The sequence below is a fragment of the Brassica rapa genome, chromosome A02 (assembly GCF_000309985.2).
Source record: "Brassica rapa cultivar Chiifu-401-42 chromosome A02, CAAS_Brap_v3.01, whole genome shotgun sequence".
Lineage (NCBI taxonomy): Eukaryota > Viridiplantae > Streptophyta > Magnoliopsida > Brassicales > Brassicaceae > Brassica > Brassica rapa.
Genome location: NC_024796.2, coordinates 21,247,909 through 21,274,756, shown reverse-complemented (window position 1 = coordinate 21,274,756; position 26,848 = coordinate 21,247,909). Strand labels below are relative to the sequence as shown.

General features: G+C 34.4%; 6 protein-coding genes across 7 annotated transcripts; 2 read left to right on the top strand and 4 right to left on the bottom strand.

Moving 5' to 3' along the window:
• Window positions 1–741: 741 nt before the first annotated feature.
• On the bottom strand, window positions 742–5,616 carry LOC103848882 (disease resistance protein RML1A-like). Its single transcript, XM_033285633.1, has 3 exons — window positions 3,706–5,616; window positions 3,330–3,608; window positions 742–3,264 (listed from the first exon to the last, which is right to left on the bottom strand). Exons 1-3 carry the CDS (start codon window positions 4,792–4,794, stop codon window positions 2,434–2,436), a joined length of 2,199 nt encoding a protein of 732 aa, XP_033141524.1. The 5' UTR covers window positions 4,795–5,616; the 3' UTR covers window positions 742–2,433.
• A 468-nt stretch (window positions 5,617–6,084) lies between these two features.
• Window positions 6,085–10,798, bottom strand: LOC103848868 (probable tetraacyldisaccharide 4'-kinase, mitochondrial). 2 transcript variants are annotated; one of them, XM_009125691.3, is made up of 7 exons: window positions 7,641–10,788; window positions 7,207–7,567; window positions 6,992–7,141; window positions 6,716–6,925; window positions 6,583–6,642; window positions 6,415–6,495; window positions 6,085–6,321 (listed from the first exon to the last, which is right to left on the bottom strand). In XM_009125691.3, exons 1-7 carry the CDS (start codon window positions 7,811–7,813, stop codon window positions 6,160–6,162), a joined length of 1,197 nt encoding a protein of 398 aa, XP_009123939.1. In that variant the 5' UTR covers window positions 7,814–10,788; the 3' UTR covers window positions 6,085–6,159. The 2 variants fall into 2 exon arrangements, with proteins under 2 accessions (XP_009123939.1, XP_009123940.1); XM_009125692.3 differs by having other exon boundaries at window positions 6,089–6,310; window positions 7,641–10,798.
• Window positions 10,799–12,912: 2,114 nt separating this feature from the next.
• LOC103848867 (probable serine/threonine-protein kinase At1g54610) lies at window positions 12,913–15,694 on the top strand. Its single transcript, XM_009125690.3, has 6 exons — window positions 12,913–13,519; window positions 13,585–14,187; window positions 14,246–14,473; window positions 14,568–14,768; window positions 14,866–15,210; window positions 15,306–15,694. The coding sequence occupies exons 1-6, from the start codon at window positions 13,169–13,171 to the stop codon at window positions 15,441–15,443; spliced, it is 1,866 nt and encodes a 621-aa protein (XP_009123938.1). The 5' UTR covers window positions 12,913–13,168; the 3' UTR covers window positions 15,444–15,694.
• Window positions 15,695–16,018: 324 nt separating this feature from the next.
• LOC103848866 (non-specific lipid-transfer protein 13) lies at window positions 16,019–17,246 on the top strand. Its single transcript, XM_033285091.1, has one exon. It carries the CDS (start codon window positions 16,875–16,877, stop codon window positions 17,244–17,246), a length of 372 nt encoding a protein of 123 aa, XP_033140982.1. The 5' UTR covers window positions 16,019–16,874.
• A 1,462-nt stretch (window positions 17,247–18,708) lies between these two features.
• Window positions 18,709–26,415, bottom strand: LOC103848865 (ethylene-responsive transcription factor 9). Its single transcript, XM_033285090.1, has one exon. It carries the CDS (start codon window positions 22,215–22,217, stop codon window positions 21,636–21,638), a length of 582 nt encoding a protein of 193 aa, XP_033140981.1. The 5' UTR covers window positions 22,218–26,415; the 3' UTR covers window positions 18,709–21,635.
• LOC117131992 lies at window positions 24,073–24,426 on the bottom strand. Its single transcript, XM_033285266.1, has one exon. The coding sequence runs from the start codon at window positions 24,424–24,426 to the stop codon at window positions 24,073–24,075; it is 354 nt and encodes a 117-aa protein (XP_033141157.1).
• Window positions 26,416–26,848: the final 433 nt, after the last annotated feature.

Here is a 26,848-nt window from a genome sequence, read left to right as displayed (position 1 = left end):
CGTGATTTTGAGAACTAGTTTTTTGTTGTTAGTGGATTGTTCTTTTACTGTTGATGTTAGTCGATGGTTTGCCCCTTTTTGAAATGAAATTCTTATGTTCAAGTATTCGTTTCAAGTACTTTTTATTGGTTACTAGGTGTTTTCATGCACCATGTGCAGTGATAATTTTTTTAAAAATTAAATTATTTTTAAAATAAAATTTATTAATATTATATATTTTATTATTTTTTACTAATGTTTAATATAAAATTGATTTAAGAATAAAATTAAAAAAAAAATTATTTATTTTAAATTATATTTAATAATATATACGTAATATATTTAAAATTCGAATCTTAGATAAATTTTTATATATTTATTTTGGTTAAATGTATTAAATCAACTTGTATAAAATTACTAAAAAATCATATAAAAATTATATAGTTATTAAAAATTATAACTAAACAATATTTATAAAATTTGTAGATATTTAAAAGAAACTAATGAAATTACGATTAACAATTTGTTAATTTTTTAAAAAAAGATGTAGAAAATTTTGAAAATATTAGTAATAAAAATTGTTTAATTATAAAAATACAATTAAATAATGTATTTCGAAATTTATAATGTATATTTCAATATATTTATTTTAGTGATGATTTATGAATTATATCATATTTTAAAAAGTTTACCAAAATTATAAATCAACATTAAATGTAATGTATTAGTTATTGTCATATTCTATAAAGTTTACCAAAAATATATGTCAGTAATAAATGTGATTGTCCATGTCATATTAACTATAAACCATGTCATCAATCTTGTTAGTCATGTCATCATTTTTTTTGTAAAAATGATTGTAGAGAGAACATGTGGCAAAATTACTTCGCAAATATAGTCTAGGAGATTAAAAATTATAACTAAACAATATTTATAAAATTTGTTAATATCTAAAAAAACTAATGAAATTACGATTAACAATTTATTAATTTTTTAAAAAAGATGTAGAAAATTTTGAAAATATTTATAATAAAAATTGTATAATTATGAAAATACAATTAAATAATGTATTTCGAAATTTATAATGCATATTTCAATATATTTATTTTAGTGATGATTTATGAATTATTATCATATTTTAAGAAGTTTACCAAAAATATAAATCAACATTAAATGTAATGTATTAGTTATTGCTATATTTTATAAAGTTTACCAAAAATATATGTCAGTAATAAATGTGATTGTCCATGTCATATTAACTATAAGCCATGTCATCAATATTGTTAGCCATGTCATCATTTTTTTGTAAAAATGATTGTAGAGATGACATGTAGCAAAATCACTTCGCAAATATAGTCTAGGGGATATCGGTTAATATTTGGAACCGAACAGTTACTTCGGGTAAATGTAACCACAATAAGTTCAAGTACATTGAGTATTTGGTTATTTTTCGGTTCTTAAAATTTAGAACCGAACCCACCTGAACCTGAGTGGACCCGACTCGAACCTGACCCAAAATTTATATATACCCGATTGAGTCTCTAGATTGAAAAACCGAAAGAACCGAAACCCGAAAGACCCGACCCGAATCCGAGCAGGTACCTGAATGCCCATGCCTAGCTTAGGTCGGGTAAATGGGTTTGGATAAATAGTAGTTGGGTTAGTAAATAAATAGAAGTTATTAGGTTTTGAGGACTTTTTACCCATTTTTCTATTTAAAATTAATTCAAAATAAATATGAAAATATCAAGGATCTATCTATTTCAGAATTTTTGATGTCCATATGGTCCATTCCAGCATTTGATCCACTTGTAACTGATAGATGTAAATGATACATTAGCTGCATTGATGCAAGCCCGCTCTGCTTTGTTCATTTCATTTTCCTTTTTCCCAGACTGGTGATTATAAGGATCGTTGCTTTGGTTTCTTCTTCGATAGTTTTGGACGGCGAAGTAGCAATCTCTTCTTCGATGACCCCATCAAGTGACCTACACGTTTAGTGTTTTTGATGTTTTCAACTTGTGATACCTCAAGAGCTCCTTGTTCATTGTCTCCACCTCCATCTCTTATGTTGCATTCACTACTACGCTCTCTTTCTTCTCCCAAAATCTGTACACCACATCCTAGAATCTTGTCACCGTTACCCCTGCAGCTGAATTCAAACAGCATTTCCTCCATAGTCACATCCACTTCTCCAAGACATCCGTCATGTTCATCAAACAAGTCGTCACAGCAGCTGAATTCAAACATCATTTCCTCCATAGTCACATCCATTTCTCCAAGACATCCGTCTTGTTCATCCAACAAGTCATCGCAAAGTATAAACAGATGTTCCGACAGATTTTGAGGAGGCCAATTTGGACGCCATTGCCACCGGCGAATGCTGTCGATTTCGGTGTCTCCTTTGCTTCTTAGACGACAGGTTATATAGAGTTTGGAGAAGTACACAATTGGCTAAAGCACAAGGCAAGCCTTGAATCTCGAAGAAGCAGAGTACGCCCGCTGCACGCCACCAGGAGCCGTCAGAGGGATAGTCACGGTGTTCCCCGTAGCCTTGTGAGTGAATACCTCAGGGACTTCTTTGCCTGGTAAGCATGCGTACCAATCAACGTCATGTTGTATGACTCCTTTTCTTGTTTCTCCATCCAGATTGAAACAGTTGTAAAGCGTGAGTCCCTTGATCGACAAGCATACTCTCGTGAGTGATACACAGTCGTCTGCAACTAGGTACCTAAGCGAAGGGGAAAGGCCAGAAATCGACACGAGTTTTGAGCAGTTCGCCACAATGAGAAAATCTAGATGAGGGAGAGCTCTGACGCAATCTGGAATCGTCTTTATATCACTGGTGCTTACGTTTAGCGAAGTAAGGCCTAGCGGCACGTGCGTTAGTCTCTTGAGGCTGCTGCTGCCTATGTCAAGACACTCGAGAGTAGACCAGTATCCAGTAACGGATGCAGGAAAATCGACAATCTTCGAGCATAGTACTTGAAGAGTCTTGACGTTCTTGGAAATGTTTGGCAAGGTCCTCAACCGTGAGCACCCACTCATGTCTACGTTCTCGAGAGATGCTAAGTCCATGTCCGTAGGAACAACTTGTAGGTTAATACACCCTAAAGCCTCCAAACTCTTCAGCTTGTGTAGATTCAAAATAGAAGATGGAATCTCCACCAAGCTCTCACAACATGTAAGTCTCAATGTCTCCAGGCCAGTGGCTTTCGAGAGATTTGGGATTTCTTTCAACTTATAGGAATCGCTAAGATCTATGTTCTTGAGATTCGGAAGGTGCTACATGTAAAAAAAAAACAATTATAAAAAGCCATACATACTTGCAAAAATATCAAATAACCAACCTGGATTCCTTCCCACAGCTCTTCGAGCTCGCTGTTTTGCATTCTGAGTTCAATGAGATATTCTGGTCGAAATCTTGGAGGAAGACGTCTTCCCGGGTATGAATCCCAATCTAATAGCCTTAAGCGGGGTAAATACTCCATGTCATCTAACAAGCTAACATTTGCTTCGTTAAATCTTAAGTATTTGAGATTGCGCATTCCTTCAAAAGCTCTCCCACTTATAGATAACTCGCTCAGCTTGTACATGTCAAATGATATTCCTATAACAGATCCAGTACCCTACCAAAAATGTTGCAAGAGTAAGATTGTTAAAATAATAATCACACAAAAGAGAGGCAAATAAATCTCTAGTAAAATGTTATACTAAAGAACTGACCGTTTCATTTTCCAATACATCACGGATATCTTGGACTTCTACTAAAAACTGACGTTTTCCGGGTTCGCTGGACTGCTTAAGAACTATCTGCCTACCCAATTTTTGTAGTAGGCAGTGCATCGTTATCCACCCATCAGTAGATATGTGCACAAGAGATTTACTGGCGAGGGTCTTCAATCCATTTTCGACATCCAAATTACTATCGGCGAGCATTCTCGCCACATTATCGACATAGCAATCGTTGAAGATGCATGCAATATGTAGAAAGAGAGACTGGTGTTTTTCCAATAATTTGTCATATCCGACTCGTAAGACATCTTCCACTTTTCTATTAAGACTAGTTTCTAGCCCATGTATTTGAAGCCTCCATTCGTCCACGCTCTCCCCATACAAAGATGAGCCCACAACACGAAGGCCTAACGGAAGATTACCGCAAAACTTTACTACCCTTTTCGAAAGCTCTTCAAGACCATCAGGTGGAGGACTCTTCTTGAAAGCAGAGAGATATAAGATCTCAAGAGCTTCTTCTTCAGATGGAAAATCTACATGGTAGATATCATTGATCCTATGTGCCTTTAAAATCTTTTTGTCTTTTGTGGTAACAATGATTCGACTTCCAGGACCGAACCAAGAAGAACTTTTAGCCAAAACCTCTAATTGCTCTTGATCATCAACATCATCAAGAACGATAAGCACTCTTTTATTCTGAAGCCATTCTTTTATAGCACCTAAATGTTGTGCCCTCATGCTCTTTTGGTTCAAAATGTCGGACAGAAGTTTGCTTTGTAAAGCCAGTTTGGAATCATAGTCATCTACACCCATTATGCTCCTATAACTACCCTTGAGGTTCCCCATAAAGCATTTAAATTGAAAACTGACAGATAGTCGGTTGAATAAAGCTCTAGCAATGGTAGTCTTACCAATTCCCGCAGGACCCCAAATTCCAGTCATGATCACTTCATCGCACTCTAGGCGTGTCAAAATGCTCATTTTTCTCAAGTGAGCGTCCATTCCCACCATCCCGTCAAAGTCCCGTGATGGTGTAACATTAAGTTTCCTTGAAACATCAGTAGCAATCTTTTGGATCATCTCTGCTTCACTAGCCCTAATTAACAAAAACAAACAAATATTTGCGTTGGTGGGTCTAACTTTACATATAAACAAATATTTGAGAAAGATAATAAAGGTACCAAATCTACCTACCAATTTAGAGAATGTTCGCCTTTAATGTTTGCGACATGAGTCAAAGCTCTGGCCCATCTCTGCTTCACTTCTTCAGTTTTGCCTACACAAGTTTTCTTGAAAGCGCTCCCAAAATCTCCCTTCTGCTTTCGTACACTGGACGGATCAATGTCGTAGAAAATCGTCATTACATTCTGCTCTGAAGCTTCTTTGCATTTCAAGATCTCGACTAATTCATCTAAACACCAGCTTGAAGAAGCATAATTCTTGGAGGAGGATTAATCCATATGCATAATGTATATATTGAAGAATAAGAGAAGAGAGAAATTTCTATGAAATGAGTAGAGTGTGATTCCGACTATGTCGAGGCGTATTTACCGCGTTTTTCCGACCATAATATAAGTAATATATTATTTTTTGAACTTTACTAGAATATATTGAGAGACTGAAGAAGATGACTTTGGAAGACTGATCCATAATATCGAAGAAAAATACGGCAACAAAGACGAGTGTTACAAAAGTCATGTTATAGAAGTGGCGCAGCAGTATGAACAAGAGGAGAGGAGCCTCAATTGTTGAGTTCGTAAACAAAAGTGAACCCCATTGTTGTCACATTTGGAAAGTAATTGCTACTTTTTCACTTCTATATTTCTATCATTTGTAACCTGCACCTCGCTTTCTATTTCCACTCTTTATAATAAACTTTTTTTTGACGAAATTATAATAAACTCTTTCTTGCATATTTATTATTTTATATTAGTATTATTTTCTTTCTACAGTTATTTGCCTTTACTCAAATTTCTCGATAGAATAAAATTATAACAAAGAGAAATTTCAAAGAAATGAAGTGTGTTTTTTTTCTCTGTTACGTCCGAGCATACGTAGTAGTAGATTGCATTACTGAACGTTCAACATACACAGTAGGAAAGTGAAACAAACAAATACAAAAAATACTACAAAATAACATTTGATAAATTATTTTAAAATATCATTTTTAAACTAGACCAGTTTAAGTTACAACACAGTTCCACAAAATAACAAAACAATAATTTTTAAAAAAAAAGTTATTGCAAATACATATTAAAGAAAAAAATAACCAATGTTCACAAATTTCTTTCAGTTTACCTAGGTTGCATGAAAACTGCATTCAGTCCATTTCCTGTTTTGGAAACGTTTCCGAACCTGAATCTTTTGGAAAAGTTGAAACACATTGGAAACACTTTCTTGAATATCTTATTTTCAAAACACGACGGAAACTTAACCGCCAGAATTCTAATTAGAAACACGAAACTTAACCGCCAGAGTTTTACAAAGTGTAGATTTAAAGTCATCCACATTAGTGTCTCTACAAGGAGTTATTTCCAACTTAGAACACAGAACCAAGACTGTGTATGAGTCCAGACTTTTGAGAATCTCCGGGTCCCTGTTATAATCCTAGCAAAAAGCAAAATGAAATAGGATTCATGTCTGTGTGGACTTGAAACTTAATAACGTCGACCAAGTAACAACAATAAACAGAAACTTCACCTTTTCGGTCACCACAATAATAGGCTTGGAATCAGATCTGTTCTCTAGTCCCTTTGCTCTCCTCCTCATAGTTTCAACATCCTGCGCTTATCAATATGATCTTGATTACTGCCAATTTGATTGAGATAATGGTATAATCCACTTTTTGGCAGCTTAATAGCATTGTACCTGTGCTTCAAATAAATAATGATCACTGAAATCAAGTCTATCAACAAAACGTGCTCCAACCTGTCAAGCCCATTAGTTAGCATATACAAAATTGAATCTTTGTTACATACATAACAGTAACTAAACAACTTACCATCTCAATGTTCTCGACAAATGCGTCAGCGGATCCAATAGCGGAAACGCATAGCACAGTTGCATCGTGCAATGCTTCTAAAGCTACATGTGACCTATCATTTTTAACATCGAACAAGTATTTGGGCACCATCTTGGAGTAGAAGATAGGGATGGAGTTTTTGAATCCATGAATCGTCTTCTCAATATCTCTGAGGCTTTGTTCAGGTATCTGTATGATCCAACAAAGCCATTAACCTTAAATAGTCGTCATCATCATAAAGAAAGGAAACGTTACCAAGTCCACGTGGTGTACTACAGCTATATCAGCCCGGTCAAGCGCTGGAAGAGGCTCCCGTAAAGGTCCAAGGGGAACTAAGTTACCATTCCCCCACGGATTCAGCCCGTTAAGCATCACAATCTCGAGGTCACGACACAAACTCCAATGCTATAACCACAACAATAGAGCTAAGTCACGAGACAAACTCTAATACTGTAACTTGTAGAACGTACCTGCATCCCATCATCTAGAACGACAGCCCCAATTTCTTGAGAAAAGGTCTCGACTTTGGCTGTCTCATGGAGTAAGGTACGATCAAAGAATGTCCTAATGCTAGATGGGTTTGCACAGCCGTACTTTTCAAAACACGAGGCAGCAGTGGCAGCCCTGTTTGGTCCAACACCGATCTTTGTGGGTCCACCTTGGAGATGTCTTTCAAGCATTTTGGCTTCATCACCACCAGCGTAACCACGAGTGAGAATAAGCGGAGAGATGCCAGAAGAGAGGAGCAGCTGCGTGATGTACTCAACCATTGGCGTCTTCCCATTACCTCCCCAGCTCAGATTCCCTACGCTGATCACCGGAACCGGCAATCTTTCACCAAGCACAAGTAAATTAATTTCAGAAGATGTGAAAAAATACTCATTTTTGATTGGTGGAAACTCACCGGTGTTGATGGAAGAAGGAGGAGCGGTAAAGAGAGCGGCGGATATGGAGGGCGACTCCGTAGAGGGAAGAAGCGAAGGTGAGAAAGGGAACTAGTGAGCGGTGAAGTGCAGGGGAGTTTGTGTGGTCTCTCGTGTAGGCGATCTCCTTCACTACTTTCCGCAGCTTCTCCATCGGAGATAATCTAGAAACCGAAGCTGTTCTGTTTCGCAGGCGGCTTCTCTGACCAGGACTATATGAAGTCGGTTCAACCGTTTTTCAATTTGAATCCAGCCTCCCGGTTTACCAAAACAATTTACATTTATTTAAAAATAAAATAAAATGGCATTGGCATAAAATAAATAAAATTGTGCACAAGTGACCTCATGGATTAAATATAAACATTACACATTGTTTAATCTGAATTTAGCACATATACGATGTATCAACGAATTTGATGATGAGCTATTTAAAAGAGTTTATTGACTGATGAAAGATGGATTATAAGAGAAAAGACGAATTTCTATGGAAAGATGATCAACTAGGTAAGAACAACGTAAAATATGAAGATCTTAATCTTTTGCCTAAAAGCGTGTGTTTGTGATTGTCTACTTCTGATTTCCAGTTCTCACATTTTATACTCGAATACATTCTTTTCGCTTCTAAGTCGGTGTAACCTTTGATCGCTCTTTGAGCAATTGATCCGAGTTTAGTTAACTTGATGGGTTTCTCCGGAGAACGTAATCCATCTCTGATAATAAGTTCTCCAATTTATTATGATATACGAAGTTGATGTCAATGAATTTGTAAAAATATGTTCTAAAAGTAAATAACTATGCACCTGTTTTTGAAAATGATGGTGGACTTTCATCTCGGTAATTTTAGTAGACTTTAGTCTGGTTAACAATAAACCATTTTAACCTTGGATTAAATTATCCTTACTATTGAAATCATAAACTCGTCTCTTAGACCTAATGATGATGTTTCTTCGGTTGTCGTGCATTGACATTATGAATAAGGGATCTCACTTTCATTTCTTCACTTCTCTTCATGATACAAGGTTAGTTTTCTCTTAAAATCTCCTCTTTTTCATCACTCTTTACTATATATTTTCCGATTTTTTACTTCAAGTTGGCTTAATTTCTCCGGTTTGTCTCATGTTCTTCAACTGTTCTTCGGAAAAGATGTCATCAATTTGTAGATGTCTGAGAAAAGGAAAGGAGAGAGTTTCTTCCCCAATTGTATGGATCCGTATGTCTGCGACATGTCCAGTCTTGTTAACGACGTGGCTAGGATTCATCAAAGCGTGTTAAGAGACACTAACGGATTAGACTTTAATCAGCTTTAGTTAGTTTGTCATGATTAGGAAACATTCAGAGATGATGGGGACGGTCAAGAGGCAAAAGATGATCGCATGGAAGAGGTTCCTATTATCGGTTCCAACCTAGAAAGCAACAGAGAGGGAATCCGATATTTCGAGCAGCACCCAATTTTTCGTAGTTGAAATGGACTTTTTATCTATCCGCATGCCTATACTGATGCCGAGATTTGTGCATCAGTTTTTCCGAGGGCAGAATTGGATAGACATCGAGTCGACATGGTTGAATTTTACGAATGTGACAGAGATTTTAGAGTTACCTACCATCTCTCTTGGTTTCACATTTGTTATTCCAAGATCCGATCAACGGCCGTGAACTCCTACTCTAGGATGAACTTGTGTGTAGTGTTGGTTTCCAAAGGAATCCAAGCTATGGTTCCTAATTCCTCGACTCATCATAGCTTACTGCAGTAGAAAAGGCATTGCTCTATCTCAACTGATGACTGGATCAATCAGGATCATTGTATCACTGATGGTTTTGGCCGCTAAGTTTGACATATCAGTGAATGTCAGATTTTTTGAAGAGATGGTTCAAGTCCAACTGAATCAAAATGGGTATATTTATACTAAGATGAATACAAGCTTAATATCCTGACCTGTCATCCCTCAAAGACTCTCAACCAGTTGCGTCACTATTTCTACATCAATATGAACCGAGTAGCTTTTGAGGAACCACCAATCGATTATCCAGTGTTGTGGAATCCTAAAACTGGTAGATAGTTGAAGTTGTATCTTCGTATTTTCTGTGACATCTCTTCTAATGATTTTCCATTTTCTGTCAATCCTCTATTAATTCGCCTTGTACTCATTTCTTTACAGAACTGTGTAAACTCGTTCAGCTGACTGGGTAAAGTCATAAAGAACATTCTTTTACGCTGATCAACTTGGAGAAGAGATGGATCTCAACGTTATGAACCAAATGCATATCCTTGATGGAATGGCGTCATAATCCCCAACAATCCATTTCCCCACTGCCGAGTCCTCCAAGTCAACAAAGAACAAGAAAGCCAAGTATGCAAAAAAGGTAAAACAGATAAGTCAGCAAAGAAAAGATGCGAAATCTGCCAAGGAGAATGTCGACAAGTCTGCCGGAGAACGCATACAAGTCTTCCAAGTAGGATGTAGAGAAAACCACCGAAGAACCTGCTCAGCCTTCAACTACTCCTTCTCATAATGAGGAAGACACTGCCAATGCAGCAAACGATCTCATCATGGAGAGGATAATTTATGCCGCAAAATGTGTGCTCGCAGAGGGATCAATACTTCCTCCTCCCAAGAAGCCAAATCTTAGGATTTCTGACAGGGTTGAGTTTCAATACTCAAAGGACACTCCATTGTTGAATTATCCTGATGTGCCTGCTGACTTATTCTGAAAGATTAGAGGTGAAGTGCGTGGCTTACCAGAGATTTCAGAACTAACGTTCATGTGATATTTAATTTGACTATCTAGAGTATTAATCATAAAATTATAGAAAAAATAAAAACCATCAACTAATTCAGTAAATTTATTTGTGAAAACTATTGATTCAACATAATATAATATTCTAAAATCATGAAGAATATGATAAATCATTAAAATTATGTTTTTAATAATAGACAAAATATGTCAAAATACATAAATTTGATGTTCTTTATGCATTCTAATAATCATATTATTTTTGTTTACAAATATTTAAGCCTTCATTTGGTAAATACATATTCCTCAGAAGATTCACTATCTTATATGGTAGTTGGTATTAGGACATGTAGCTGCAACAAAAAATCTGACTTGTCGCGATATGCGATGTGACAATCATTGTCACCTTTACATCCATATATTTTTCTTGTCTCCAGTGCTTACACTAATATGGACTATTTTTCAAGCGAAAATAGTATTGAAGACTCCGACTTGATTGGCGAAAATAGTATCAAAGACTCCGATCTTGATAGATATTCTTATCCATAGATATTTTGGTATCTCTAAAAAAATAGGAATGATAAAGTTAATCAAAGGAATTAATAAAGACACAAGACTTTATCAGACATGCAGAGGAGAATGCCAAGCCTGGTTCGAGGCAAATGCACCAGCTTCTATAGAGGAACAAACACCAGATAATAGTTATTCTTAAGCCATATTCTTACAGAACATATGTCTGGTGGATGGTTGTTCGAACCCGACATCACAATTTAGTGGATGTGGAAGAGGTTGGAAAGATACATCCGGACAAATCCTACTTATGCGCACAAGAAATCATCGAAGGAGATAATCATCGCTGCATTCGGGACTACAAACACTTGTTGGTCAATGGAAGGTATGCTTTATCACTATACCTGCTAAGTTTTCCGAGCAGATTGCAAGGATTTGATAGTAATTATTAAAGAACCTCATGCATGGCCAAACCTTTCCACAAAGTTGAAAGAGATAGATGTATTACAAAGAAGACTTCTTCACTTCTAGATCTAAACATTCCTTGATCCCTTAATGCAATTATAGATTATTTAGGTAGAATTGCTTGGTGTTTCCATAGGGAACTATTATTCCGGTCTGGTTACTCAAATAATCTCTTGTTTTAGTAATAGGATGGTCTTTTGCTGTCAAATAAAATTAAGTTAAATAAGAAATATTTTTTTTTTCTTTTTAAGAACATGAATCCACATATTGTCATTTAGTAAAAGAGGAAACAAAAATGAGTACAAATTTGGAAAGCAATAAACTATAGAAAAAATAGGGCTTGGCAAAATATCCAAAAAAATTTATTTGATTCGTTATATTCGTAAGAAACGAAACAAATCACAAATACTAGTATTTTTAAGAACAAATATCCAATCCGATTCGTTATATGCATATATATATATACACATATATAAATATGAGAAAAAGACTAGAATAGCACCAAATCAAGTTTTTGTTCCCAGAGTAGCACTCAAGGCTAAAAGTCACAAAAATAGGTTTCATTAAAGAGGTAATATACACTTATACCCCTTGGGTTAATTAATCCAAACCTTAGGGTTTAGAGTTAAGGGGTGGGGTTTTGGAATTAGGGTTTAAAATTTTATAAAAAATAAATACTAAAATAAAAAATAAAAATTTTAAAAACAGTTTCAAAAAGTATTTTTAAATTATAAAAAGAAAATTTGAAAAAAAAAATAAAATAAAAAATTTGAAAAAAAAAAATTTCAAAAAAAAAATTATAAAAATTTCGAATCTGAAAACATATAATCTGAAACTATAAAAAAATTTTCTTTTTTTCATTTTTTTATTTTTTTTATTTTATTTTTATTTTTATTTTTATTTTTTGTTTATTTATTTAATTTTAAACCAAGGATATTAGAGATATTTTACCCTTTAATGAATGTCATTTTTGTGACTTTCTCCTTCTAGTGCTATTTTTGAGACATAAACTTCAAAAGGTGCTATTATTGACAATTGCCCTATAAATATTATATTTTATATAAATTTTACAATACTTTTATTTATTAAATTTGTTATATTAGTTATTAGAATTTTTTAAAACTAAATAACTTTTTATCTGATTTTTAATATGTATTTTATTTGTACGAATTAAAACGGATATCTAATTAAAAATCTAAAATTTTCTAGATATTTAGAATACTGAATATCCGGATATCTAAAGATCAAATCAAATCGGATAACTGATCATTTGTACAAAATGAATCAGATTATGAATAACTCCAAAAATTTGTATATTTGATCCGTGTTCACCTCTAAAAAAAGTTAGTAAAAATCAATGATGCATATCCTGAAATTCACAAAAGAAAAAAGTGTAAATTACAATTTAGGGAAGAAAATAAGTGAGAGAGAAAGTCCCACCTTCCGTTGACGAAGACGGTGTTAGCTGTTCGCATATAAATAAATAAAATAATACACATCAATAATACATGTATATATGTATGTATGTATGTATGTATACATAGTTTATACACATCTCTGCGTCTTCTTTGGTCAAATGATACCAATCTCAACAAAAAAGAAGAAAAATAAAAATCCAATCTTGCGTACACATCTCCTCCTCCTCCTTCTCTCTCTCTCTCTTTCACACCGTTTCATCTTCACTTTAGTCTGAATTCGAATTTGGGTTCCTGGGTTTCGATTGGATGGTGAGTTGGGTCTCGCCGGGAAAATGGAGTTGAGTTTGGTAAGGATGAATTAGGGTATCTACAGTGCTCATCTCATGGGTTGCATAATCTCAAAGAAGAAGTCTCCAAAGAGAAACCATCATCATCAAAGGAAAGAGTCATCGGAGAAGCGTTCTTCTTCCAGGATTGATGATTCGAGCCAGAGTAAAGAAGAGCAACAAGACAGATCCAAGTTCAGTTCAACTAGGTTGTCTCCGGAGATTGCAGAGATTGGTGACACGGATGAAGATGAAGATACGGAACTAAAGAGAGAGCCTAGTACTGTTGTTGCTAAAGAAGAACCCGAGGTGGCTGCAGGATGGCCTGCTTGGCTAGTCTCGGTGGCTGGTGAAGCCCTTGTGGGTTGGACTCCCCGTCGTGCTAGCACCTTTGAGAAACTCGAGAAAGTAAGTATACAATTTGGCTCTTTCTTTCGGATGGTGAACTTTGTTTCAATGTTTCTTCTTTGTAGATTGGACAAGGCACGTACAGCAGTGTCTACAAGGCGCGTGATCTCTTGGATAACAAGATTGTCGCGCTTAAAAGAGTCCGGTTTGATCTCAGCGATTTAGAGAGTGTTAAGTTTATGGCTAGAGAGATCATTGTAATGAGGAGGCTTGATCATCCTAATGTACTCAAGTTACAAGGCTTGATCACTGCCTCTGCTTCTTCTTCTCTTTACTTGGTTTTCGAGTATATGGACCATGATCTCGTTGGACTTGCTTCCATTCCCGGTATCAAGTTCTCTCAGCCTCAGGTTAAATGTTACATGAAACAACTTCTAAGCGGGCTTCATCATTGTCACAGTCGCGGTGTTCTGCACCGCGATATAAAGGGATCAAACCTACTTATCGACAGTAATGGGATCTTGAAGATAGCTGACTTCGGGTTAGCAACGTTTTTCGACCCGCACAACACTGTTCCCTTGACCAGCCGTGTTGTGACTCTATGGTATCGACCACCTGAGCTTCTTCTTGGAGCTTGCCATTATGGTGTTGGTGTTGATTTGTGGAGCGCTGGCTGTATCTTAGGCGAACTTTATTCTGGGAAACCCATCTTGCCTGGCAAAACCGAGGTAACATAAAACAATCTTGAATCCATCTGCAACTCATCTTCTCATAAGCTGTTTGTAGGTGGAGCAACTGCATAAAATATTCAAGCTGTGTGGTTCACCAACAGAAGATTACTGGAGGAAGCTGAAGCTACCACCTTCAGCTGCCTTTAGACCCGCGCTTCCTTACGGACGTCGTGTAGCTGAGATGTTTAAGGACTTGCCTACTAATGTACTCTCGCTTCTGGAGGCTTTACTCTCTATAGATCCTGACCGGAGAGGCTCTGCAGCTAAAGCCCTTGAGAGCGAGGTGCTGCTTTTAACTTTTATGTACTTTTGTGATCATTCAAGTAAAGTATATTGTGATTTGATGATAACACAACATAGTTGTTGTTGTGGAGCAGTACTTTAACACAGAGCCGTTTGCTTGTGATCCATCTTCTCTACCGAAATATCCTCCAAGCAAAGAGATTGATGCTAAACTCCGCGACGATGCTAAGAGGCAAGAGAAGAACCAAAGACAAGACTCTCAGACGAGACAATCACATGAAAGAAAACTTATCCCGCCCCTAAGAGCTAATCCATCACTCACAGCGGCTATGGAGGTAACAGAGTATTGGTTTGATCTGCTATGGTTTGGTGTTGTTGCCTCTGATCCATCAGAATATTAACAAAAAAAAGATACTTGTTGGTCCAATACAGAACCCTTATCTAAGAACATGTGTTCCTGGTCATTCGGCGAGGCAAATGCAGATTACAAAGGACATGATGACCAGCAACAATCCAACGAGTGGGAGAGTCTCTCACTCGGGTCCCATGATGAAGAACCGGAATCACAGCCGGTTTACTTACATGAAGGACAATGCAGCTGCCCCTTCAAGCAGGGCTAACTTAGCAGGACAAAGCGGTGGTTCGCGTGTAGACACAACTGGCTCCTCAGATCAAACAATCATGGATCAGCAAAGGAGGAATTTGAGAGCATTCAACAGAGCTGACACTATGGATAATAGTAAGAGGCAAATCAAAATCCCAAATGACCCATCTTGGGTAAGTTATTCTCACAGATTCTTTTCTTCCTTTACTTTTGCAGACAAGAAACTGTCTTTTACATCTCTTTCTGTTTGTGTTGTTTTTACATACAGTATGATGCTGGGGATAACAAAATGTACATGTCGGGTCCATTGCTGGCTCAACCAAGAAAAGTGGATCAGATGCTGGAAGAACACGATCGGCAGCTCCAGGAATTCACCAGACAGAAAGCAAAACATTCCAGAAGCTGATAGCATAATGTGTCTGAATGATTTTTGCTTATTTTGCCCGGAATGGACAAAAACAGAGAACAAGTTCGAGTCTTGTTGTATCAAAGAAGAGTCTGCTGAGTTTTTTTTGAAAAAAAAAAATTGTAATAGAGATTTAAAGTTGTTGTCTTTATAAAAGGCGCAGCTCTGTGATTATATAGAACATGTATACAGACTCATGATAGAGTTTGATCTTTGTGTAGTACATACATGTATGTACATTTCTTCATATATTATAGATGTGTACATACATTCATGTTATACATTTCTGTGTGTTTAAACGATTTGGATTACTTAAGAAACCATTATTTGTTCTTCTGGCAGGGAATGAAATACATTTAATCAGAGGCAATACAGACTTTATATTACACTCTCTACACAAAAAAAAAGTTTTTTGAATAATGATTTGAAAAGTCCACTTAAACATATATTAATATATGACTCATTTAACATTTCTAATATATTACTTAATCAATTCATATTAACAAATCAAGTAAAATTTTGGACAAATCTCATAAATAGCATTTTTTTTTTATCTTTTCTCACAAAATAGCATTAAAAGAATAAAAATCTCCAAAATACCATTTTTTGACAACCCAAAATATCATTTATTAATCACTAAAACATTAAATTACCCTACATCTTAAAACCAGTAACCACAATTCCGCCTCTTAATTATTAAACTCTAAATTCTAATCACTAAATTATAAACTTAAATATATAAATGCTCCATATGTTTCATTTTAATTGTCGTTTTGGGTTTGTGCATACAAATTAAAGAAACAATTAATTTTGTATATTTCCTATATAAAAACACAACTACCTATACACCTAACCATAATTCAACCAATTGAAAAATAAATTGTTGAATAAAATTAATAAAATTTTGCATTGAAAGTCGAAAACGACACTTATTTTGTAACAAAAAAAATTCTCTACAACGACACTTAATATGAAATGGAGGGAGTATGTTTTTTTTTTACATTTTAATTAATGCTATTTTTTTTGTCTAATATATGCTATTTTTTGAACAAAAATTTGATATAATGCTATTTGTATGTAAATTTATATGCGTTTGGAAGGAGTATATTTATTTTACCATTAAACCAACTTTAGTATTTTCACACAATTTGAATTATAAACTTTGTCCCAAAAATGCTAAACGTACTGGTATATTCTAGAGCTAAAAGAGTACGAATATAATACAAGTAATTATCGTTCCCTCTATATATAGGTTCATTCGATTTGTATTGTTTTCAATGGCATATACGTCAACGATGATCTAACCATCAGCAAAACCAAAAGTTCATGAAATAAATGTGACTAATACTAAACACTATACATATATTGCTTCTTAATTATATAATAAACTAATCTAACAGTGTCTCATTTACATCAATTCAAAGTCTAGAAATGAATAGACACACGACAACATTAGTCGTACTTTCACTACTTCTCGTGGTCTCCGATCATACAAGGCTAATGATTCGAGTTCACTCGTACGTACCGTTTTGTGCATACACATATGATTATTTCTCTTACTGTCTTGAATTTCTCACGGGCAATTATTACAAACCCGGTAAGAAATGTTGTGTCCATATCGCAAAACTTAACATAATTGCCAAGCACAAAAAAGAGAATCCGAGACTTCTGTGTAATTGTGTTGAGATGATGACGAGAGGTTATACGCCTCCGATGTTGGCTGATAAGATCCAAGAGCTTCCTCCTCTTTGCAACACACATCTCAGCTTCCCTATCTCCTCTAGCATGGACTGTTCCACGTAAGTGTACAAACATTACTTTTTATTTTAAATGGCAAAAAAATCCGAGGGGTTGTCGGTATTAGGATTTGTTTGGTTAAAGACGTAAACATCTTCTGAAAATTTGAAATTAGTTAAAGTATATATTCAAAATTAAACGTTTACTAATATACCATGTGCTTTGGTGCTTTTTATGCAGGGTTTAAGTTTTAGAGATGCTGAGTGGCTAATTTGTTTTGGAAGGTCCAACAAAAATGTGTATGGGTATTCAGTTTTATTTGTTTCTAATTGATTTTGGTTCAAGGTTTCGTATAGAGAATGTGACTGCCAAATTATATATTGAATTTAGTCTTGGTGTAATGTTCATTCAGTTTTGAATTAAGTCTTTTTATAAAACTAGACTATATCTATAAACAACATATATGTTGGAACACTTGAATAAAATATGTTTCCCAGTTTTCTAAATTTTAGTATTTGAATCAGAAAACATCAAAATCAAAATATTATAACTAATGATGCTTTCATACTGCATGTTCTTATTATATATACAAAAGATATCATTCTTTCCTGATGAATGCAAAACTTGGTTAGGAAGAAAAGTGAAAGAAAACCGTAGAGTACTTTTGTTTCATGCGAGCCGGCCATGTAACCAATATTCATGATCAAATCCAGGAAAAAGAACTTATTTTCTAATCGGAATTCGAAAAATGATTAAAAACTTGATTTTAAATGCAAAAGTATATCCTAACAATCAAATGCAAAAGTAACTTAAACACTTAATGGAATTACAACCAGCTTATTATGGCCAAGCAAAAAAAAAATAGAATGTAATTTTACGAATATAACTCTGGTAAGTCTTCTCAAGAGTTAGATCTTAAAAATAATTTAAAAATTTTATAAAAAATATTTTGATGGGTTAAAAATTGAAATCATGTAATTATAAACATTAGTAAATAATATAAATTAACATCTAATAAAATTGAATTATTTTCATCATAGATGAGTGAGATGTAGTGTGTCATAATATTCTTTGGTTTATGGATTGGTAACATATGTTGTAATATTGTTTGTATTTTTAGGGTTAGATTTTGGAAGCTTAACTTTTTTTTTGAAAACATTAAATTTGACCAATGTGTTTAGTTTTGTGTATATTAAACACTTTAAAAGTTGATAATTTCAACGAAGTATTTGTTTCTACTTAGTTAGTTATTTTGAGTTTAGGGTTTAATTAAGTCTCCAATAAATAATGCACTAGAAGATTTATGTGGAAGTCTTCTGGGAATTAGTAAATTTAGGGTCTAGAAGACTTTTTAGGTTAGAAGACTTCTCTAAAAGTTTTATGAATCGAAAATATTTAATCTTATTGAATTTTGTCTCCCTATGTAAAGAAAATTTATATATTCTTAGAAACCTTTATGTAATCTTTTTGAACTTGAAAACACCAAATTTTATATCATTTTTTCGTTTTTATCTCATATCTTTCTCACTGATTTATCTTGTTTTGTTGTTTTTTATTACATGGTTGTCATTTTCCAGTCCTTTAAAAGTAATTTATAAATATGATTTTCTTTATTTGGTGACCTCTTGGTGCTTAAAGCTCTTACCTTTTGAAAACTTCTTTTGTTGCTTAAAACTTTTATCCTTTTTTTGAAAAATTTCTTTATTTTGAAACCATTTGAATGCTTTGGGATATGCATATTTTCAGATCTGAGTCAGACTTTGGAAGAGTTCCAGAAAAGTTTTCTCAGAAGTATTCTAACATATAATGAGCTAGAAGACTTCCTGAATGTTTTCCACGAACTCTTCAAAAACCTGAAACAAGAGGACTATCAAAGTTTACGATGTGTATGTCAAGTGGAGTCCAAACTTACCTATGTGGAGGAATGATCTATAACTTTAAGTATAATAGTTTTGTTAATGGTTTGTTTTGTGATTTGTGTGTATTGTTTTAGTTGTGGATTCTTTTTGTAAATTTGAAGAGATGTTAATGAAAAGAATTTGGTAAATATGTTCATATCTACCATATTATCTTGTCAAAAGTACTTGACATAGTTAAATTTGAAGAGATGTTAATGAAAAGAATTTGGTATACAACTTCAATAGCAAAACACAATAACAAGAACTTTTAGTCAAATTTACTAAACTAAGCGAGAAGAGTTAAAAAAAACATAGTTAAATTCACAAAAAAAAATCAAACATTACATAAGAGAAGGACATATAAAACTTTCAATAGAAGTCTTATGGGAAGTCTTTCAAAAAGTCTTCACAGAAGACTTCTCGGAAGACTTAAATTTTAAGCGGGAATTGAAAATATAAACGGAAAATTTAAGCGGAAAAATTAAATTTTAAGTGAAAACTAAAATTTTAAATCTTATGAAATTTAAAAAGAATATTTTACGATCTAAGAAGACACATTAAACTACATGAATTTGATATTCTTGAAATTACTTAACACTTTTGAAATTTTTTAAAAATTATCTTAAACTTAAAGTTACTTAACACTCTTAAAAATACGAGTTTACAAAAACTAACGTAGAAGATTTCTTAATAAACATTCTCGGATTAGCTAGAGACATTAATAAATATGAATGTTGGCAACCTCATAATTATTACCAATTAAGTTGTAAATTTCATTCAAGAGCCCCAATATGGACTAATATACATGAACTAACAAGAAATATTAAAAAGTTTTTTTTTTAATTTTAGAGAAATGAAAGTTTATTACACACTGACGTAGAAGACTTGAAGTCTTCCGGCAGAAGCTTCTAGGAAGTATCCCAAGTAGGTCATTTTTGTATTTACAAATTACAAAGGAAAACTTCCTGAGAAGTCTATTCTACAGCAGACTTTTGTGGAAGTCTTCTTTTGTAAATATTGACTTACTTTTGATTTAAGAAAATCTAAAAAATACGAGAGAAGCAGTCTTCTTGGATAAAAAAAATGTTAGTTTTGGAATTGACAGAATTATGTCAAAAATTTGTTTTTCTTAGAAGACTTACATGTAAGTCTTCTCTACATAAGATTTCCATGAAAGTCGTCTCAACAATCGGTGAAAGTCTTTTCACTGTCACTGAAAGTCGTCTTATGTTACTTTTGCAATTGAAAATTAAAACTTAAATATTTAGTTTTATCCAGAAGACCTCCATGAAGTCTTCAGTCGTAACCAAAGGTATGAGCAGAATCTCGGAATAAAAATCTGGACTGTGGATAAAATTAAATATTTTATTCAGAGTAGAACCTAATTCCAAACCTCACGCGCCGCCCTCAAAACAACCGAAGACAAGATCTACAAAAAGGAAAACGAGATCTGACAAGCTCTAGAGACTTTAAAGCCTACTCCTTTACCTTACAACCGAAGACGTCTCGTCGATGCTCAACATATTGACGCCGACAACAAAGAAGAGTAGGAGAGCAAAATTAAAAAGCAGAGAGGGAAGAGATGCAACCGACGACGATCGAAGAGGGCGAACGCTAGTGTTCACGAGATTGCTTTTTTCGCCGATGAATATAATGTTTTTCTTAAACAAATATGTAAGTTAAAAAAACAAAAAAATTGTGTTCCGCGAATAAAGTTTTGTTTAGAATTAACCCTGTTTTTTTCAACGTTTAGAATTAACCTAAAATACCCAAAAATATGAAGCAATTTTTAGATTACTACTTCCTAGATTAAGTCGGAACAAACAAAAATAAGAAGAGTCGCCTTGTTGGACGGCTAAGACACACGTGCTTCCCACCTGACACTTATGTCATCATCCCAGTCTTCACGAAACTCGAAGATTGGACAGATGATGCCATCCCTCTATCTTACATCTTTTAACATTTCAAAATTCATGATTTTCAAATGTTCCTGACTTAAGGATCTTAAAGTTCGGCATTTCTATTGATTGACAGGGAGTTTAATAATGCATTTTCCACACAGCGAGCTAATAATATTCAGAAACCCTTCGTGTAACAAAAATTTAATATAACGAGAAGAACATTAATGAAAAGGCAACTGCTTTGTGTAGTATTGTGATGACGATGTTTTTTGTACACCTCCCATATATTAATTTGTTTGACGTTGACAGACAATGTAAACGTTCGATATTTCTTTGATTTCATTTTCCACAGCCACTTAATGGAGTAATATCATCTGCCATTTGATGGACCAACCAGGCAACCACCATTTAATTTCAAAATTTGACAAGAACAATGAAAGGGAGAAAATAGATAACAATTTGATTATAATTTACATCCACATATAATTAGAAGGAAGCATAGAGAAACTAAGATCATAGAGAAACTACAATAAAAAAATTCTAAGAAAAATTAATCTAAAAATATTTTCTCCTCTACAAAAAAATACCAGAAGAAAATTTCGAACGTTTCTTTTTCCTGCAGCAAAAAAAACAAAATAAGAGAAAGAAGAACAAATCTAAACGTCCAAAGGTGGAGCTAGGTTAAGATCCAAGTTTAGTTCAGTTCTCGGTTTGACCTTTACTGTCTCTGGAATACCAATACTCAGCTCGATATTAACCGGATCAAACTGAACCGGATAGACTTGAGAAAGCTCAACCCTTAATGCAGTAGCCCTTGACGGATCGAAGAAAAAACCGGCAACATTCGGTGGTAACCCGCTGGAGACATTATTCTGCCGGTTGCATGCAAACGGGAATCTCCCCACCATCTCTATCCGGCGCGTTGTCATCCCCGACCCGTCGATGGAACCGTCGCTCGTCGGAGACTCACCGGGAAGAGGGAAATTAGTTTTTGCTTTGGAGCCGCGAAACTCTCTAGCGGCGGTGTCGTAAGCTCTAGCGGCTTCCTCCGCCGTATCAAATGTCCCGAGCCAAACCCGGGTTTTCTTTCCCGGGTCACGGATCTCCGCCGCATATCTCCCCCACGGCCGCTTCCTCACACCTCTAAAACGCACTTCCTTCAACATTGTTTTGCATCCACTGCCGCTACCTTCACATATGGCGGCGTTACTTGCGTTCAATTGTTTTGGAGGAGCCATTGGTAATGAAAACCAGAAGTGATGTCGGGTAAATTTATAAAGAAAAATAGTTTATTTTGGGAGAGAGATGGGTCAACGAGGGTTTGACTGAAAAGCACCGCCCAAAAACAGACAGTGAGGTTTATGTTTGTGCCGGCTTTTAGCCTTTAACGTCCCGTTAATGCGGCGTGAGTTTGCGTATTTAATTGATTGTTTTAGCTCACGCTCCCTCATTAAATTCCGTGATCTCCACGCTCTCCTGGTATTTTATAGTAGTAATATTTATTAACTGAAAATGTGTATAAGAACTTTTTTACATTTGAAAACGCATTTAACATTATTATTTATAGCTGGTTTTTAGGTTTTTTAGACTTCAAAAGATGAAAGCAGTTCAAGAGTTCAAGCGGGATAGATGAAGCACATCAAGCAGGATAAGTGTAGATCAAGCAGAACAAGTACATATCAAACGGAACAAGTGCAGATCAAGCGGATCATGCAGGAGAGAACCAGATCAAACCGGTCAAATAATTTATTATAACTTATGAATGAAAAAAACAGTTCAAAACTATAGATCATATATTAAAACAATAAAAATGACACCTAGATATCTAAACAAATATCTTAGATATTATAGGATCGACTGAAATGCATGTAAATGTTTTATAAGATACTTATACTTCTTTTATTTTCTTATTTAAAAAAGTTGAAAATTATATGACAAAAAATAATAAGTAGAGAATGATAATTTTGTATTGTTAAAGTTGTAAATAAAATAAAATAAAAATATTATATTCATAAAACTAGATAAATATATTTTTAAAGTTATGTGTTGTAACAAAGTTATTTATAGACCAAACAAAAAAAAAGCAGATCAACGCCACCAAATGTTGGTGGGTGAGATCTGTCCTGTTTTTTTCACAAAAAGACAAAAATATTGAACTGCATGCAGATCTCCCGCTTGAACTGCTTTTGTAAACAGAAAAGAGTGAATGGTGAATGCAGTGCGGGAGAACTGCATGCGCAGGAGAACTGCACTTGTCCCACTCCTCCATTTGAACACTAAGTGTTGATCTGCTTTTTTTTTGTTTGGTCAATAAATAACTTTGTTACAACACATAACTTTAAAAATATATTTATCTAGTTTTATGAATACAATATTTTTATTTTATTTTATTTACAACTTTAACAATACAAAATTATCATTCTCTACTTATTATTTTTTTGTCATATAATTTTTTAATTTTTATAAATAAGAAAATAAAAAAGTATAAGTATCCTACAAAACATTTACATGCATTTCGACCGATCCTATAACATCTAAAATATTTATTTAGATATCTAAGTGTCATTTTTATTGTTTTAATATATGATCTATAGTTTTGAACTGATTTTGTCATTCATAAGTTATAATAAATTATTTGATTTGGTTCTCTCATGCATGATCCGCTTGATCTGCACTTGTCCTGCTTGATCTGCTTGATCTGTTCCGCTTGAACTGCTTTTACCATTCAAAGCCTTAGTTAAAAGTTAAGAGATAGATTTTTTATATTCTGGTAAGAACCCTCCATTAATCATGCTCTTAGCTTTACTTTTAGAAAATATTTTAGAATACCACAAAAAGTTTTCATAACAAAAATAGTTCTAAAGATCAAAATAACTAAAATAAAATTTATTTAAAAGTTAAATCAAGCCACTGAAGTTAAAATTGTTAAGTAGTTATGCTGAAATATCTTTTTAATTTTTTTAAATTAAATGGCAAGTATTTTAAGGATCCATTTCACTATCAAATTAAAATGTCATTATATCACATATCATATTTGCTCTAAGATTCCGTTTTGTTATTTTTTTTTTTTTTTTTTTGACAACAATAACTAAACTATGATAAGAAACCTTCCGGCTCGGAAAACCAAACCGGTGGGGTAGAATCAACATAAAACACAGCTGAAGGGGAACTCCGAGCACCTCGTGCAAGCTTGTCCGCCACTAGATTAGTTGCTCTTGGTATATGTCGAATCTTGAAGGAAGGAAAGAAACACTTACTGCGTCGAAACTCCTCCATGTGTGTAGCAAAAGCTGGCCATTCGTCTGGTGAGGACACCATCTTCACCAATTGAGAACAGTCTGTTGCAAAAACTACGTCTGAAAAATCAAGGGTCTTCATGCACTCCATAGCCCATATCAAAGCTTCACATTCAGCATGTAGAGCTGATAAGCTTCTTCGGAGATTCATCGCCCCCATCATCTTCTCTTCTGATCCTACTACTCTGCAGAACCATCCCTGCCCCGTGAATTTGTCATTCTCTTTCCACGCACCATCTACAAAACAAATTCTTGACTGTCCTGATGCTTGCCATTCAAAATTTTGTTATTTAAAGGCATCATATATGGTTTGATCTTTTATTTATTTTTAGTAGATTTCATTAAATTCCTGTTTTATCAGTTCAAGAATCAATTTTATTCAAGACTTTTTTTCTTAAATTATTTGGATCCCAGTATAATATGCTAGACACACATCCACGCAGTTTAGTTATACTCCCTCCGTTTCATAATAGATGAAGTTTTGGTTCTTTGCACACATATTAAAAAAATTATCTTTTCTAAACAAAAAATCATTGAAATATAATTTAAAAGTAATTTATTTAATTATAAACAAAAATAATAAAAATACAATTGATTACACAATTTTTGATAAAGTTAAAGTTAACATCATCTATTATGAAACAAAAACAATTACCTAAAACATCATCTATATTGAAACAGATGAAGTATACATGTCATCTAGAAATGTACACGTAACTAATTTTGAAACACATACCATTTTAAGAGTTCGTGATGGTTTATTCGTTCCAAAACGGAATATGGGATTTTGGAGATTAGAGGTCTCTGACTTTCAGTGACAATTTGTTGAACGGATCAAAATGATGTATTTGATTTAGTTTTGAGTTTTTTTTTGGTTTTAATGAAATTTCATATTTATTGAACTATAAAAAAAAAGAATGACATTTACATAAGAATAAAACATAAAAGAGTACCTCTATAACCGTTTTATCCTAACAATTAGATTGTGACATGAAACCATCGTCAAAGTAGTCCTGCAAGTTTATTGAGAACCAAAATTCAAACCGTAGATTTCCGTAAATCAGGAAAACTAAGGGTGTGATTGGTAACCATCATAGGAACAATAGGAACGGATAGAAAATGAATGAATAGGAATAATTTTTTAGGAATGATAAAGAATGATTGTTCCTTATCAAAATTGATGAGGAATTGATTTATTCTATAATTCTCTACAAATAAATGAATGAAGAGGAATGAAAAGGAAAACTTATTCCTCATGAATGGTAAAATGTTTAAGGAATATTAAGGAACATATTGTTCCTCTTCATTCTCTTGGTCACCAGTCACACCCTAAGAAATCTTAATCTTTTTAGAGGTATTGGATTTCTGCTAAGCCACACGTTAAGCAATCAGGTAACGTAAACATACAAAAATAGTAAATCAATAAAAACAAAAAGACAGCAAAAGATGTCTTATTATGAATATGCGTATAAGCGGGTACAAGAAGGTAATAGCGTTGGCCACAAGAGATGTGGGTGAGTTCCCTAGTTCTAGCAAACCTAAGACTGCAAAAATCTAATTGAGTCGCATGTCGATAACAAAAACGAGAAGTTGCTTATTGCTGTAATAATGATATATCATCACTACAAGAAACACAAGTTTTACGAGGGCAGTTTTCCTCGTGACTTCGTCGTAAAAGCAGTGTTACGAGGAATTAGCGAGGAAATCCGTTTCGTCGTAATACGTTTGTCGTAACGCATATATCCTCGTTAATTCGTCGTAACGTAGCGAGGAAATAATTTCGTCGTAAAAGCGAAGAAGAATATTTCGTCGTAAAGACCACGTAAAGCTTCCACGTAAGGACGTCGCTAAATTTCCTCGTAAATACCTCGAAAGCCATTCCTCGTTAAAGCCACGTAAATAACTCGAAAGTAAACACTCGTAAAGTAAACGTAAATACCTTGATAGCTTTCCTCGTAAAGACAACGTGAATTTTCCACGTTATTTCCTTGTAAATATTTCCTCGTAAAAACCTCGTTAAGCTTGCACGTAAAGAAGTCGCAAAATTAGCTACGAATGTACTTCGTTTCGTTATTTTACAGAAATATAAAAAATTATAATTAAAAAAATAATTTAAATTATTTAAATTATTAATAAAATTAAAATTCTAAAAAAATCAAAACCAAAATATTTTATATATAAATAAGTTTTGAATTCATAATACAAGAACCGAAATTAAAAAGAACTAAGGGTCGTTAATCGCCCGGTAGAATTCATCACTCCTCGCCGTTACATCCGACTCGGCATGTGAGTCGTCGGTTGGTGACTCGCCTGGGATAGGATTTCGTTGTCGCATGGTCCTCAACAAGGTCTCCCATTCCGGATTTGTGGCCGCTACAACGTCCAAGAAGCCCTCGAGTCCACCCATACGAGATCGCGTCGAGCTCAACTCATGACACAGCTCAGCAGACTCTCTACGCAGCTGATCGGACTCCCTACGCAGCTGAGAGACTTCATCATCCCGTCGCTGACCATAAGACGATGTCGCTCTCGGAACATCGTTGATGGAACCAATCCCCAACGTCCGTTCCTTT